The sequence below is a fragment of the Diadema antillarum genome, unplaced genomic scaffold (assembly GCF_040938485.1).
Source record: "Diadema antillarum isolate AM-2024a unplaced genomic scaffold, OU_Dant_1.0 scf00000014, whole genome shotgun sequence".
NCBI lineage: Eukaryota > Metazoa > Echinodermata > Echinoidea > Diadematoida > Diadematidae > Diadema > Diadema antillarum.
This window is the reverse complement of record NW_027270903.1, coordinates 3,633,274-3,649,190: the sequence shown is the minus strand read 5'-3', so window position 1 is coordinate 3,649,190 and position 15,917 is coordinate 3,633,274. Positions and strand designations below refer to the sequence as shown.

Genomic DNA, 15,917 nt, shown 5'->3' with positions numbered 1-15,917 from the left:
AATTATATATATTGAATTAGATTTTGGACCTGAAGGAGCAGGTGAAGCATTTTTAAGAAACAATGCCTTGTGGCATCGTTCTTATCATCAAAAATTGATAATGACAAACTCAAATGAAAATTGGAGGGGGGAAGAAAAGACGAACATATTGACATGAGACAGCTTGGTAAAGATTAAACGCTAAAATAGACAATGCAGCCTCTTTTCTCAGTTCATACTTATCCAGAGTGTGTGCTTTCTTTCCAGTACCGGTATTATTATTTAGATAGGTTAGGGGAATCCCTTTGAATTGTGTGATACATCATTTTAAAGCTTACAGTCTGCTCTTTTGAGGACAAGTCCACCTTCATGCACACATGGATTCAGTGAATACAACAATATTAGTAGGACACATCACAGAAAGCTTGGAAAAATCGTACAATCCGTTCAAAAGTTATGATTTTTAAGGTATCTGCACAGTCGCGGCGGGATGAAAAGACTACCACAGTGCATGATGTCACATGCGCACATTCTAAGGAAAATAAAATGAGAATTTCACAAAACCATACTTTTTGAATAAAGTTCACATAGTTTCTTTGACTTGCTACTGACGTATGTCAAGGGTAATATTATTCCCCCTGCCTTCTGAAAGAGAAGTTGAGTATCCTTTTGTAAGCGAAAATAATTTATGTTGAATTGTCTTTATTCATTCTTTATATCATTGTACACATGTGACATTACAAGGTATAGTAGTCTTCTCATCCAGCCTCGACTGCATGAGCAGAAACTTCAAAAATTCATAACTTTAGAACGGATTGTCCAATTTTCCTCAAACTCTCACTGATGTGTTCTACTATTGTTGCTGCATTCACTCAACCCACATGCTATAAAGGTGACAAATCTTTGTCTGGCGACTTTTTTGTTGATCAATTATACCAACCCTGATGGAAATCTCTTCAAATTCATAAGTTCTGAAGTCTCCTTTAAGTTTAACCAAAATCTATATATGTAGTTGCCATGGCAACATACCACTTAACACTAATGAAAAGTATTTCAAACCTGTATACATCCCGTCGATCAGTTGTACCTATTCAAATGGAATCTCTTCCAAACTGGAAAATAGCCTCCTGTAACTAACTTCAATTAAAAACCCTAGTTTTGGGTTGCCATGGCAACGCACAAATCAACAATTATATTTGACCCCTGGTTTATACTCTTAGTACCTTCTATACAACATTCATATCAAATTTTGTGAAAATTGAATCTTCCTACCTGGAGAAATAAACAAAAACATGATTTTTAGAAAAAGTTCATTGACCTTTGACCTTTGACCTTTGGAAAATTCACTCCAAATTCAATCAAAATATTTTACTTGTTCTCAATATTCTTCCTGCCAAGTTTTATCCAGATTTGATATTCCTGACCTGAGAAATAGCCAAAAAACCTGTTTCACAAATAAAGGTCATTGACCTTTGACCTCTGACCTCCTTCCCAGCATCAATTTTCTTGGAGCACCCTATTTTTTGAGAAGGTACATCATGAAGTACCTTTGGTGAAAAAATCATGCTTTTGTCCGCCGTGTCACGATAATTTCACTAAGCCACCCCACTATACGAGATCGAGCTAGAGACGGACGTTTTATACACTGGCGTTATGGCAAAGGCGATTACTGTATATCAGGCACAGCTACTTCTGTGGGTGGGTCTCAAAAACTGCGCAGTTACTCCCCTACGCTACAGAGAAATGTAAAATCCCGTTATTCCACCACAGAGTAATATCTTTCTCTTCGCATCGCCAAGGACTTTCAGGACATTTCCTTGCACTGTATTTGCTTCCGCCGTCATTCTGTCATGTAACGTTAGATGCTCTACTAACGTAGCTGCAGCTGACATTACGGTGAGTTTTTACATCGTACGTGGGATAGGGTCTAGGGCGACAACTATTGTTTGTGTTGTGATTCATCGTGAATGTATGGTAGTTGCCCTTCTTTTATTCAGCCTTATAACAATAGTGCCACTGTTGTAGTTTCTCTCATGCACGGTTTTCCAAGTCTGTGATCTACAGAGCACCCGTCGGATCCAGTTTCTAGCTGTCAATCTTATCATCGTGATTACGATGATGTCTAACGTTAGATCTTCGACCAAAAATAATTTTCCTAGTTAGCTGAGCTGTGTAACGTTCGTTAGACTCTTTGCTGACGCCTTGGCTTCATACGTTCAACTCGTCATCACTTCTGCTAGTTAAACTGCAGAAGATTGTTCGTGGGGTTATTGGACAGGCAAGGCTGGCCTCTCCTACACTACAGTTTACAGTAAATTTTGACTGACGTGCAAGAAGAATTTTGTGAGTGATGGTAAGGTTTTCATTATGCCTTTCATTATTTCCATTCTCATCTAACCGAATCTGAAATGTATAATGACTGAACTGCTGAATAATAATGACTGTATGATTGTGGTAGAGCATATCAATAAAACCATAACACACTTCACACATCAACTGATCGAGTACAATCCAAATGTGTGTTAGGCCAAGCTAGGAAGCATTTGCATATGGCCACGGGTGTAACTAGAAGAATTCACACTTACTGTATAAAGTCAAACTTTGTGTCTGTCATATGTGCTTAAAAATGAAGTTCTATTGCCTGAAATATGAATGAATGACAAGCATGGCTTAATCAGGAACTTCTAAAGAAATCAGGAAATTTGCGCACTCACACACGCACATGGCATGCCCTGGATGGCTGCAAGCAGATCAAGTGCCAAGAGTGTTTAATACCTAGTTGTATTTTCCATTTGTTGGGAGTAAGAAATTAAGCTAACTTATATTTCCTTTGTCTGTTTGTATGCATTTTGGTTTATCTTCTCAGATTATGAATGAGGATTCACCTTGCATATAAGTCATCGTAGTCGGCAGCTTGTAGTGGCATTGATTTCATATTTCCATCGTGCGTGAAAAGGAAATATGTGAGGTGAGGTGGTAAAGTCTGCTCCTGTGTGGAAAGGTAGCTCCTTCTAACCAGATGGTCATCACAATTTGAGTGTAATCATGTTGGACTTTGACGAACTCGAGGCCGATGGTGGAGGTGGTGGTGGTGGTGGCGCAAACAATGATGTCATGATTCACCGAGCGGACAGTTTCTATGGCAACCATGCACTTCGCACCATGGATGATCTCAGACAAGTTGGAAAACTGTGTGACGTTGTGTTAGATGTTGAAGGTAAGCATTTGTCTCCTGCATATTGATAGACTGTTATAGCAGGGCTGCACACTAACTCATTTTTTTTTTCTACTGGTCCAACCTGTCTGTCGGACCAGTAGGAACCCATTTTATGCACTTTTTATTGGTCCATTCCTCAAGAAGTTCCTGGTCCAACAGTGATTTTTACTTGTCCTGGACAGTCGGACCAGCGTGTGTGCAGCGTTGGTTAAATTAGTAGACCTTGTTTTCCAACACTCACTGTAAATCATTCTCAACATACTGGTAATTTTTTTTTTTTTTAAAGGGGGATGGCATCATATGTCGCAAACATGTACCAGTAAGTCAAGTTGTGTCCCAACGTAACTGGGTCATTCTTCGCTAAGTGTATATTTCTGTGTCCCATCAATTTAAAGGTATTATGTACAAAAATGAAAGGTCATTTCATTACTTTCTGTTCTGTTTACGATGACTTACATTCATGTAATGAAGATAGCATACCAAAAAGAGGGATGAATTGTTTATCCTGACCTATTATTTTAATTATCCCGTATCCCTACCACTGAAAACCCCATGTCCCGCTGATACTACAAATACCGGTAAATATCCTTATATTGCATTTCAAGATGGAAGCATGTTCAAACATTTTAAATGCCTTTTCATTTCCATTTAGAACGTACTGTTAAATAATCAGCATTATACCAATATCAAATGATTTAAGAAAAAAAATGAAATAAATAATTCAAAATTGTGTGTCCCACCATTTTGCGTCATCTCCGTCACAAACATTTAGGGCGCCATTAACAAAAAATGTCGGGTACCCTAAGTATCGATTTTAGTGCTACATGACAGTTACATGCTGAAGTTGATGAACTCACCTGGTTTTCCCCCATTTTAATCAAGAAAGTTATAATTTTTTTGAAATTTGTGACAAAAGCCAGTTCGTACCTTTATTCAGTGTCATCTCCGAACGCTGGAGATTACATATCAAATCAAAATAATTCATAATTTTGGTGGCATGACGGGAGAGAAGATCATACCCTCTTCCAGTACACACGGTTCTAGAAGGCAGGTGAATGGATTAGGAAGATGGTATGAGGCCATTAATTGTTAAACCCGTCATCTCCGTCACAAAAAGTGACGGAGATGATGTTGATGGAATTTGCTTTTTAGTACAAAATAGCAATAAAGTGATATTGAAAATGCATGATGTCAATCATATTGGAAGTCTTTCAACCACTGCTATTTTCTTTTGCTCAGTTGCATTATATCTATCCTTAAATTTGTTTATGCCATATTAGATTACCAAATATCATCTCCATCACATATTCTCTGTCACGTGACATTTTTCATATATATTTACAATGTATTACTGCAGCACTAAAAATTGAAGTTATTCTAAATGAGGAAACACCACATAAAGATTGCGCCCGTATTAAATGAAGTCAACATTCATCGTGATTTTCCCACTTTATGAAAGATTTTCCATTCCCGAGACACTTTTTCTTTCAATAATTTGTAATGCCGAAAATATACACTTAGCGAAGAATGACCCAACTACGTTATGGTTTGGTAGAAGTTAATAGTAAGTCTTGTAAGGTACACATACATTGTAGCTCATATGTAACGTGTACCAGAAACCTCGAAACTCCTTCAGAATTAAAACAAAAAACAAAAAAAAAATATAAAGAGAGAGATTTGCATTTTGCCGTGGCTGGGAAGATTTGAGCGTGACTTTCTTTATTGCTGCCATTCATACATGAACAAAATTTGCGAACTACACCAAACCCAATCAGTTAAAGTCAGTATCACAAGTGTTCTGACATTGTGGTGATATAGATTCTGCTTACCAATGAGTTAGTGCTAGCTGTAAGGGCAGTGTGCCCATGAACAATGCCATACACATTAAGAAATGCACACTTTCCGTCTTTGCCCTCATAAATCCATCAAACATGAACACTGGCAGAGACTTAATATTTCCTCTTTATTAAAAGTTCCTCAATGGTTTCTGTCATGAAATATGAAAATGAAAGTTAAGTGAAACACCCCCCCCCAAAAAAAAAAAATAATAATAATAATAATAATATGCTCCCTGCACATTTTATAGAAATTTTAAGCAGTGAGTAATTCAACAATCTAATACAATGTAAGTCTATTATAAGTCTAAAGTGTATCATAGTGCCAGACTGGCTGTAAAGAATGGGGTGTATACTGGCCTAATGATGGAACCTAATTTGTACTCTGAATTTTGTCTTCCCAGCGTAGAAGGTGCATTTTGTACTAATTTCTTTTATTCTAATGCACATTTAAAGACACTGTAGTGTGTAAATGAGACTTTAAATGGTAGTCTTTGAATTTTCTGCCTCATCTCTCTGTGTCAAAACCATAATAGAAAATGCTTTTGTATGGAATCAGTAGACTGTGGAATTGTCAATTTTCCCTTTAAATTTTGGACACTGTGACAGAACAATGACGACAACAACAAAAGAAAAGTACTTTATTCTTTGGAAATGAGTACCGGTACCACATGGGTTGTCTCTGTAAGGTACAGTATGCCCAGATCTCTCAGAGGTACCCCCCCCCCCACCCCACCACTGCTGTCCGGTAGTGAAAGCTATCCCTTTCTAGAATAAACACTCTTTTAAAACTCCACCCCTTCACCTCTGCAGGGACCAAGATTCCCGCCCATCGAATTGTCCTGGCGTCCTTCTGCCGCTACTTTTATGCCATGTTCACTGGAGAGATGAAGGAGGCCACCCTTCCTGTGGTCACCATGAAAGAGGTCAACCCAAGGGCCATGGAGCAACTCATAGACTATGCATATTCAGGTAAGGTTTTCCTTTATACAGTGCACTCCCATTATAACGAACATGGTTAAAAACAAAATTCCTGTTACAATGAAGTAAAAATTCAAGCTGCAACATTATCTGCTGTATGCATTTTTATTGTTTATTTGTTCAGTTATAACAAAATTTCAATATAACGAAAGAAAACTGCCGCACCTGAGGACTTCGTTATGATGGGAGTCCACTGTACAAAGTAATTATATTCAAGCCAGCATCTTGATGAAATTTAATTCTGTCGACTCATTTTTGAACATATCCATGGTTTGGTGTGGTCTATACATTAGTTGTATTCATTAGGTCAAGGGAGCTGAAAGTGCAAAGTATGTGTATGTCATGCTCATACTTTGTTTGAAAGACAAGAGTCCTGTTGTATTCCAGACTGTTCTGCCTGTAAATTGTAAAATCAGCCATTGTCATGTACTGTTAGGCTACTTTTGTTGTTAAAGTCAGTATGAACATGAATGGATATTTAACTTTGCAAGATTCAGATGTAAGCAAGTACTACTGTTGTATAGAAGTGGTGCCATTTGTAGGGGAATAAGGTAAGCTTTAAATGCATTACTACCAACAAGTCAGGACAAATGGCACATCATAATCTTAGGGCTCCTTTGTCTTGCATGCCTTTAAAAAAAGCAAACAGACAACCATAAAGCAAATGAAACAATAAAGAAAAACAGTACAAACTGAGAAACCAGTCTGTTGCAGTTAAGTAGGCAAAGAAACATTACATATCACGTTTGCCAGCATTGAATTGTCAGATGAAGTGAACGCCAACTTCATGTCACACTTGAGTGATGATGTGATTATTGTTTGTATGGTGTTTTTTTGCAGGAGAGCTGATGATCCACATAGACACAGTACAGGCCTTACTGAACACGGCATCCATGTTGCAACTCTCAGATGTCCAGGCGTCGTGTTCGGAGTTCTTGAAGAAGCAACTCCATCCAGCAAACTGCCTAGGTACTGTATTTATGCCAGCTGAGTGATTGTTGTATGTTGAGTTCTTATTCATTTTATCTCTGAATTTCTCATATTACTGTAATTAACCTTCAGCTGTTTGACTTAGAGACAGCACGTATCAAGGAGCTCATAGAGACCACATACTGCATTGATTCTTTGTGATACATTTGTACAAGTTACATGGTTTTATGTCGTGCACTGTGAAATATGTGAAGTGGAACTGAATGATTTGGATAAGATCATACTGGAGTGACACTTTCATGGCTGGTAGATGAGTAGATTCAAGGGTTGATTAATTTGATTTGATATTAGCTTTTCATGAAAGAAACTGGTTGACAATCCAAGCACAATCAATTTACATATGATATATTATCAGAAGTCCAAATAGTTGTGGTAATTATAGTTCTGGTGATTATAATTTGTGTGATTTCCTGAAAATGTATTATACCACAAGTGTGTCTTTCATTCTTCAACCATAAATGCGGCATTCATTTACAAGTACTGCTGGAATAATATTGATGATGTTCGGATTACTAATCAGATCAGTAGTTGTGTTCAGGATACCGGCAGGTCATCATAAATGTATTGAGGAAATTGAGGAAATAGAGAGTGAATATCAACGATTGTGTTGTTGCACAGGTATCCGAAATTTTGCTGATGCACACACATGCACTGACCTGAAGTTGGTGTCTGGACGGTATGCCGAGACACATTTTGATGAGGTGGCACACGAAGAAGAGTTTCTCCAGTTAACAAAGTCCCAGTTAGCAGACCTACTGCGATGTGAGGACCTTAATGTCCAAAGCGAAGAGGAAGTCTACAATGCAATAATCAGGTAAGAAAATTGGAAACATTTGTAGACGTAATTTCAGTTAATTTGTCCCCAAACTCTTGCAAGAGATTTACGAGATGGTGGGGCACATCATGGATATTTCTGTCCTGTTTAAACCTGAGAGATGTACAGTGAAAGTAGGAGAGGGAAGATATAGACTAACAATTACTCTGAAATACTGTTTGCATGAACTGAACTGACCTGTCAGGAAATCTGCCATAAATGTGATGTGCCCACTTGGGCACATGTTTGTTGAGTGCATGGTATATATCGCAGTGGAATATATATCGTGCATTCATATACATGCGCACACATGGAACACAGCAGTAATGGTGGATTTTGCTGAATGTATGATATGGTGGTGTAATATGTATCATGCATTTACATGTACGCATGTGCACATGGGACACCAAAATAATGGCGGATTTTGCCACCAGGTCGGATCGGTCCCTACTGTAAATTTTAAAAAAAAAGTATTCTTGAGGTTTCCAAAGTTGACACACTTTTACTTCCAGACTGAAATTTATGGTACCAGTATAAAAAATGATGTTTTGTTTTTCTCTTTTTTTTCTCCCCTTTTTCTTATGTCCCGGTGTGATGAACACCTAGATGGGTGTATCATGACAAAGCCAATCGCAGGGCAGACATCGCCGAGCTCCTGCAGGAAACGCGGATGCCGCTGCTGTCTCCCCGCTTCCTGGTCGACATCGTGGAGGCCGAGGAACTCATCAAGCAGGACATGAAATGCCGAGACCTCCTGGATGAGGCCAAGAACTACCACATGCTCCCAGAGAGGCGGACCGGCATGAGGCCGACACAGATCACACCGAGGAAGTCTACAGTCGGTGAGTTGCTGACTGTCTCAGCATTGCTTGTGGCGGGTCAACTGTGTATATCCTGAGTGTGTGAGAGTTTGTTCAGATTATTGTAAAAGAGTAGTGTTTTGCAGATTGCATGAAATGAATGTGGGGCCTGATCTCAGAATTTCATAGAATTAAAGTTTTTATTTCTAACGGAAAAGTATGTCCAGGTATTGTGTGAGGATTTTATCATAAAGCATGTGATGTCTTGCATCTTAGGCAGGCAGTGCTAACTGATGTAATGGTATGTTCATCCTCGTTTTGGCAGGTTCCATTTACTGTGTTGGAGGGATGGACTGCACAGGCCACTCCCTCAGCCATGTGGAAAGACTCAATCTGGGCAATGGGAGGGTGACCATTGAAGCCAGCATGAACACCCCCCGCAGCGGAGTGGGAGTTGCTGCCCTGGATGGGAAACTCTATGCAATAGGTAGGAGGTAGGGGGTGACAAGATGATAAGGCAAAGCCCCTGTGATGTCTGGTCCACTTCTATCTGAATTCATAGATGACTGTTGGTCCTACGAATGACCCTATCCGATGTTCTTTACCCTTGTCAGGATGACACTGAACACAACTATCAAAATGTTGAATGAGACAGTTCTTTGTAGGATTGATACCAACACCAAAAAGACTTAAATCACAAATCAGCAGAGCTAGAGCCTGTCACATGGAAAGATGTTGAGAATGTGTGATGAGGCAAACTTTCCATTTGATCACTGCCACACACAGAGTGTTTCTGTATTGTGTGTGTGTGTGTGAGTGGTTTGTTATCAGTTAGTTTCAACTGAATTCTGTCATATTTGAGATCAACGAAGTCATCGTTAAAGGAGCCAAGAGACTATTTACAGGCTCTGAAGGTGCTGTTTGATTCACATGGTTTGATTCTCAAAGAAGTGAAGACCACCAGAATGTACTATCGACATGGAGAGTCAGAAAATTTTTAAAATAGAAAATTTATGCCTGTGTAATAAAGCATATTTTCTATGTACAGTGTTTTCATCATGTCATGTATTTCATTTTTACTGTGCACAAGTTTTCTTACCCACTACTCAAGAGATTTTGATGTTTATACCTCCACCTTTTATCCAATGCATGAAAAAGACAGTGTTGATAAAAGGGATTTTTGTCTGATGTCACAGAAATTGTGAATTACTTTGTTTAGACTAACTTGAGGATGTAATGTGTAATTCGTGTGCTGCATGCTTTAACATCATCTTTACTTATGTATAGTCAACAAAATGTTCACTCTTTGATTAAAAATACTTTATATTTGTGTGTGTGTGTGTGTGTGTGTGTGTGTGTAATTAGGTGGCTATGATGGCGGCACATACTTGAGTACTGTTGAGATGTTTGACCCCTCGACCCGAATGTGGCACAGAGTTGGCTCCATGCAGCAGGTCCGCCGTTACCACTCCGTGGCTATCCTCGATAGACAGCTGTTTGCAATCGGCGGCTATGATGGTGTATCAGTACTCGACACAGTAGAGGCCTATGACCCCCGCACAAACCGCTGGAGTAAGTAGTCTATACATTCTCTTATTCAGCAAAATGATTCTTGTCTGCATTTACAGAGGGATGTATTCATGAATCTTAAGGATGAAGTGATCACTGTTTAAACACAGATGAAATGACAAGGTGTTTATACACCTTCTTCTTCAAAATACTCCTCAGTGTTCCATCTGGAACCAAACAGGGAGGAAACTGACACTGTCTTTGTAATTTTCTGCTGTTGAAATTACATTGTGCTCCATTATGTTAAATTTATAGAATGATAATGTATGCTCTCTCTTGCAGTCAGGTAGCTTTTATCATCCGTATGCTGTAGCAGAAGTTATTAGTCACACGATAATTACACACCATATAACTTGCCTACCATAGAAGGACAGAACAGACTTGCCCCATTTTTACCAATCTTACATTCACTTTAAATCAGCCATGGTACTTGAATGAAGAGGAGGGTTGCTACATACACCATTAGTTCTGGGGAATGTATCTTCATTGATTGTTTAACATTGTCTCGGCCATATGTCATGGTGCACAGTCAGTCAGTGATTTGACTAAGACGCGTAGCATAAAACACTGCCCTTTCCTGTCTCTTGGCAGAGTGCAGCTCAAATTTATCCCTCAATTGTGGACGAGACGGGCGGTGAGTTAGCTCAGTCGGTACACGGTGTAGCACGTTTGCCCAATGATCATAAGGACCCCAGTTCAATTCCCGAGTCCCTCTGATCAATGTTGTGCATAATCATACCATCCCCTCTAGTAAGAGGCAAGACACTCTGTCCCTCGGATAGGACATAACATGGAGGTCCTGTGTGTGAGAGAGTCACAACTCATGCACATGAAAGATCCCGCTTCATTTATTCATTGCAAAGAGCAGGGTGTTTAACCCGGTGAAGTGGTCCCGCCTTACATCCACCTGGACCCCATGGAAGATCAGCTATTGCAGCTGAATGTGGGCTATCCAGCCATCTTCTCAGATGGAAAAGAAAAAACAAACAAACAAAAAACAAACAAAAGACAGCTGCATTCATCTTTTCATGTTTGCTACAACAACTGTGTATTTTCAGGAAGGATAGCCAGTATGGACGGCAACCGTCGCCACGCTGGGGTCGCTGCGGTCCATGATTGCTTGTATGCAGTCGGGGGAAGTGACGGTTCCATCTATCTCAAGAGCTGCGAGAAGTATGACCAGAGGATGAACAGGGTAAGGGAACGAGAAGGTGTTATAAAGTATAAATGTATAAGGGCTCGACATTAACCTCTTTCTTTGGTGGCCCATTCAGGCCACTTTAAAATCTGAAATTTGGGAAGCACAAAAAAAAAATAAAGAAATGTAATGACCCAAGATAAAAGGAAACGTAACATTCCACTTTGAATGTCGGTTGCCCATTCAGGCCATCAAAAGATAAATGTTTGGGAAGTTTGTGGACCAAACATCAATTTTTAGTGGCTCCATGCCATGAAACCACTGCTAATGTCGAATCTGCATTTACCATTTGTTGGTATATACCTCTCCTCCATAGATTATAAAGATTCTGTAAGTTTTGTTTTTGTCTATCATTAACTTTATAGAAATGCATGTTTTGGCTTGCTTATGATAGATGGTCAATCCAAACTGAAGACTGCTGCATGTAAGATAGTCTAGGGGATTAATGTTTTTCCATTTGATTTCTACACAACCAAATAAATTTGGTTTACCATAGCTTTCCCCTATCTTTTTAACAATGAGGCAGAGAATTTAGCGTAGGATTTAGTTACTTTTGATGCATTAATATCAATGCTAAGATTCGTATCAGTTGACATCAATGCAACAATTTTCATCAGTTATCAATGTGCTGCTGCAATTCAAATATCTGATGAAGAATTAACCATTCCATTGCTGTACCATTAGAACATGTGTCAATGGATTGCTGAAGAACCAACCAGGTAGTTGCTACTCATAATCTTGTGAGTACTATATCATCCCCTGAAGCTACTAAAACAGCACCTGTTGGCAGTACACGACTGTGTAGGTGGCTCTCAGGCCCACTATCTCAAAAAGCAGCAGATGCTGTACACTTTTGGGTTGCCTATGGTAGTAATAGAACTAAACTTAGTGAAGAGTCTTCTTCCATATTACTTTCAATATTTCTATTGCTAAATATCATTTGTTCTCTCTCTAATGATTTGTGATTACAGTGGCTTCCAGCTGCCAGCATGAACTCCAAGAGGGGTGGTGTCGGTGTAGGATCAGTAGGGGGCAGGCTTTACGCCTCTGGAGGCTACAACGGCCAATCAAATCTGAACACTGTAGAGAGGTACTACCCAGATGCAGACAGGTAAAGATTACATCAGGTGTTATTCGAAGTCAGCTGTGAGCTCTGTAAAATAAATTGTATTGCGTATTACAGCATTCAGTATGCAGTAAACATTAACAGCCACAAAGAGTATAAACACTTTGCATTACAAGAATAAAAAGGATAAAAATAATACAGCAAGACTTCTCACTTTGCAAAAGATTTGATAATGTCTCTGTCTTACATTGTAGTTTATGAAACATGTGTCTTCTTAGATTTTTCTTTCTGCTTGCATGAATGATAGTAGATAGTTGAAATCTATATTTTCAATATCCATTTTTCTTGTGCTCAAGGTAGAATTTAGTAGCAAGTATTGACCTGCACACAGACACTGACCCTTTCAATCAATCCAAAGTAATAAGCACCTAAGCTGCAGCTAAGAACATCAAGTAAAGAATAAGATAGATATTCATATAAACCTAAATTTTATGAGGGTATTAAAGATAATAAAAAGTTTTGGTACCTCAAAATTTTCCTTGAATTTCCTTGTCTTAGTTTGTGTTTCAGGTTAAAGTACCTTTCATATAACTAACACTGTGAGACTTACTCGCCCCAAAGTGCTCTCATGTCTTAGTAATCATGCAATTAACTGCGACCAGCAGCCCCATACGCATAGCGACCAGCAGTCCCATACGCATAGTGTAATCGGGCTTCGCATTGTAGCATTCAGGATCATGACAGATTTAGTATCGCAGGATAAATGTCAACTTAAAATTCCAAAAATTCTTCAATTTGAAGACTTACCAATTAAGGTGAAGTATTGAAAACAGGCTTCGGGCAACGTTTGGTTCTGCCTATAGTCCCTTTCTGTTCGAATTGATGACTGAATGTGACTCGGTCGAGAGGACCTTGGGAGAGCTACATACACTGAATACTACAGCCAGTGCATGCGAACACATCACATGCGCACAAATTTCAAATCCATCAACGGATAACATGTTTGTGTGCGCATGCGCTGGCCGTAGTAGTCAGTGTATGTAGCTCTCCCAAGGTCCTCCCGACCGAGTCACATTCAGTCATCAATTCGAAAAGAAAGGGACTATTGGCAGAACCAAACGTTGTTCGAAGCCTGTTTTCAATACTTCAAATTAATTGGTAAGTCTTCAAATCGAAGAAATTTTTGGATTTTAAGTTGACATTTACCCGCGATACTAATTCTGTCATGATCCTGAATGCTACAATGCGAAGCCCCATTACGCTATGCGTATGGGGCTGCTGGTCGCAGTTAGCTATGCGTACAATGGGCTGCACGCTGCTGGTCGCAGTCAGTGGTTTTGTACAATATTTATCGACGCCGTACGGTGACGGCTCTGGTACGAAACCATTATTGCATGATTACTAAGACATGAGAGCACTTTTGGGCGAGTAATTCTCACAGACAACATACTTTAACGTGAAACACAAACCAAGACAAGGAAATTCAGAGAAACTTTTGAGGTACCAAAACTTTTTATTATCTTTAAAGACAATTGTGATTATATACCACCTTCATATCCACACTGCATTTAGGGGCATTGTGTTTTAATTTATTTAAGAAACGTTGGTAAAATGTTCTATCCTTTATAGGTAAAGTGCCCATAAAGGTTTTATGAGATGTCATTTCCATTGTGATAAGAGTGAACCATGCCTGCTACTGCTGTTTTTTTTTTTAGCTCACCTGAGCCTTAAGTAAGCTATTGCGATCGCTCTTCGTCCGGCGTCCGGCGTGCGTAAACTTTTTATATTTTCATCTTTTTCTTGAGAACCCCAAGATCGATTTTTACCAAACTTGGCAGGTAGCTTCCCTAGGGGGAATAGGATCTCAATTTGTTCAAATGGGCACCATGCGCCACCTGGGGGCCCCCCAGAGGGGCCCAACCCCCCCCCCCCAAAAAAAAAAAAAGTAATAATAATAATAAAATAAAATAAAAATTAAGGATTCTTTAAAAATCTTCTTCTCTAGAACCAGAAGTGATAGAGCTAAGTTAATACTTTGAGTTGGTACATTGATGATTGTAGTTTCAAGTTTGTTCATGGCAGAATCAGGGGTGCCCCCCTTGGGACCCAGGGGAAGGGGGTGGGGGGTGGAGAAGGGTCCTAATGGGGCCCAAATTGTACACTTTCATCTTTTTCTTAAAAATGCCATGATGAATCATTCCTAGGGGGAAAGAATCTCATTCCCATCATATGGGCACCATGCCCCACCTAGAGGGCCCCAGGGGGGCCTAGATTGGGGCCAAATTGTAAATTTTCATCTTTTTCTTGAGAACCCCATGATGAATTTCCACCAAACTTGGCAGGTAGCATTCCTAGGGGGATAGAATCTCAATTCCATCAAATGGGCACCATGCCCCATCTGGGGGTCCCACAGGGGGGCCCAACTCATCCCCCATTCCCCATGGGGGTAGTTCTCAAAGCTATCCCCATGACAAGTTTCCAATGTTCTCAGGTAAGAGTCTACTAGAATGCATGGAAGGTGAACTTGCGATACTCAGGTGAGCGCGAGACCCCCGGGTCTCTTGTTTTCTGTAATATCGCATATTTAAATACCAATGTGATGGTACTAGGTATTAGTCACTTGAAAGGGTGCACTGAACATCCCAAATTATGAAAGAAATGATTTGCAGTACAAGCAAGACTCACAATTCACAATCAAATTAATGTAACCCATTTGATTGACCAGAGGCTGACACCCTAATGATGAAGTAAATTGATCATTTCTGCTCTATACCTCCTCCCAGATGGGCATTCCTGGCCCCCATGTCGGAATGTCGGAGTGGCCACGGAGTTGCAGTCATGGGGTCCACCATGTACGCCCTGGGGGGACACGATGGGGTGCACTACCTGAACACCGTTGAGTCCTTTGAGTCCCACTCGGGGGAGTGGCACAGTCTGGGACCCATGGGAACCAGCCGGGCCGTGGCAGGAATAGCAATCCTCAACAACGTCCCCTGCTCCACTCTGTGAGAATTCGTGTCAGCCCTTCATCCTCTGTGTGTGAGGAGTTTTGGTTATGTCCTGAGAATGTGTGTCATCTGCTGGGGTGTGAATTGATTCTAGTGACTTTGTTTTTATTGTGCCTGTGTGTCCCAAGGAAGAAAAATGAGGGCATTATCCTTTGGGGTACTTATTGTGTGCTGCCCTTCCTGAAAAGGAAATATGGAAAATTATTTCTGAAATATTGTTGAACATCTGTCTCATCTCTCTCTCCCTTCACAGCCTTAACTCTTTATGTGCCACGTTCGCACACCCAACTCAGTCGACAGCATGCCAAGTTTATATGTTCTGCTCAAACGCACAGACCCGCCCAAACCGATAGATAAATCTCCAAATGCCACAGTGCAATGAAAGCGTTTCTCGCATTTCTATTCCTATCACATGTAGCTTGCATTTATGTGGTGGTTGACTATAAAGCGGTGTTCCCTC

At 40.0% G+C, this 15,917-nt stretch overlaps 1 protein-coding gene across 1 annotated transcript; it reads left to right on the top strand.

Moving 5' to 3' along the window:
• The first annotated feature begins 1,855 nt into the window (after window positions 1-1,855).
• On the top strand, window positions 1,856-15,458 carry LOC139721976 (kelch-like protein 12). Its single transcript, XM_071633300.1, has 11 exons — window positions 1,856-2,332; window positions 2,846-3,196; window positions 5,845-6,003; window positions 6,853-6,981; window positions 7,621-7,816; window positions 8,423-8,658; window positions 8,942-9,103; window positions 9,982-10,188; window positions 11,244-11,380; window positions 12,355-12,494; window positions 15,233-15,458. The coding sequence occupies exons 2-11, from the start codon at window positions 3,025-3,027 to the stop codon at window positions 15,456-15,458; spliced, it is 1,764 nt and encodes a 587-aa protein (XP_071489401.1). The 5' UTR covers window positions 1,856-2,332; window positions 2,846-3,024.
• The last annotated feature ends 459 nt before the right edge of the window (window positions 15,459-15,917 follow it).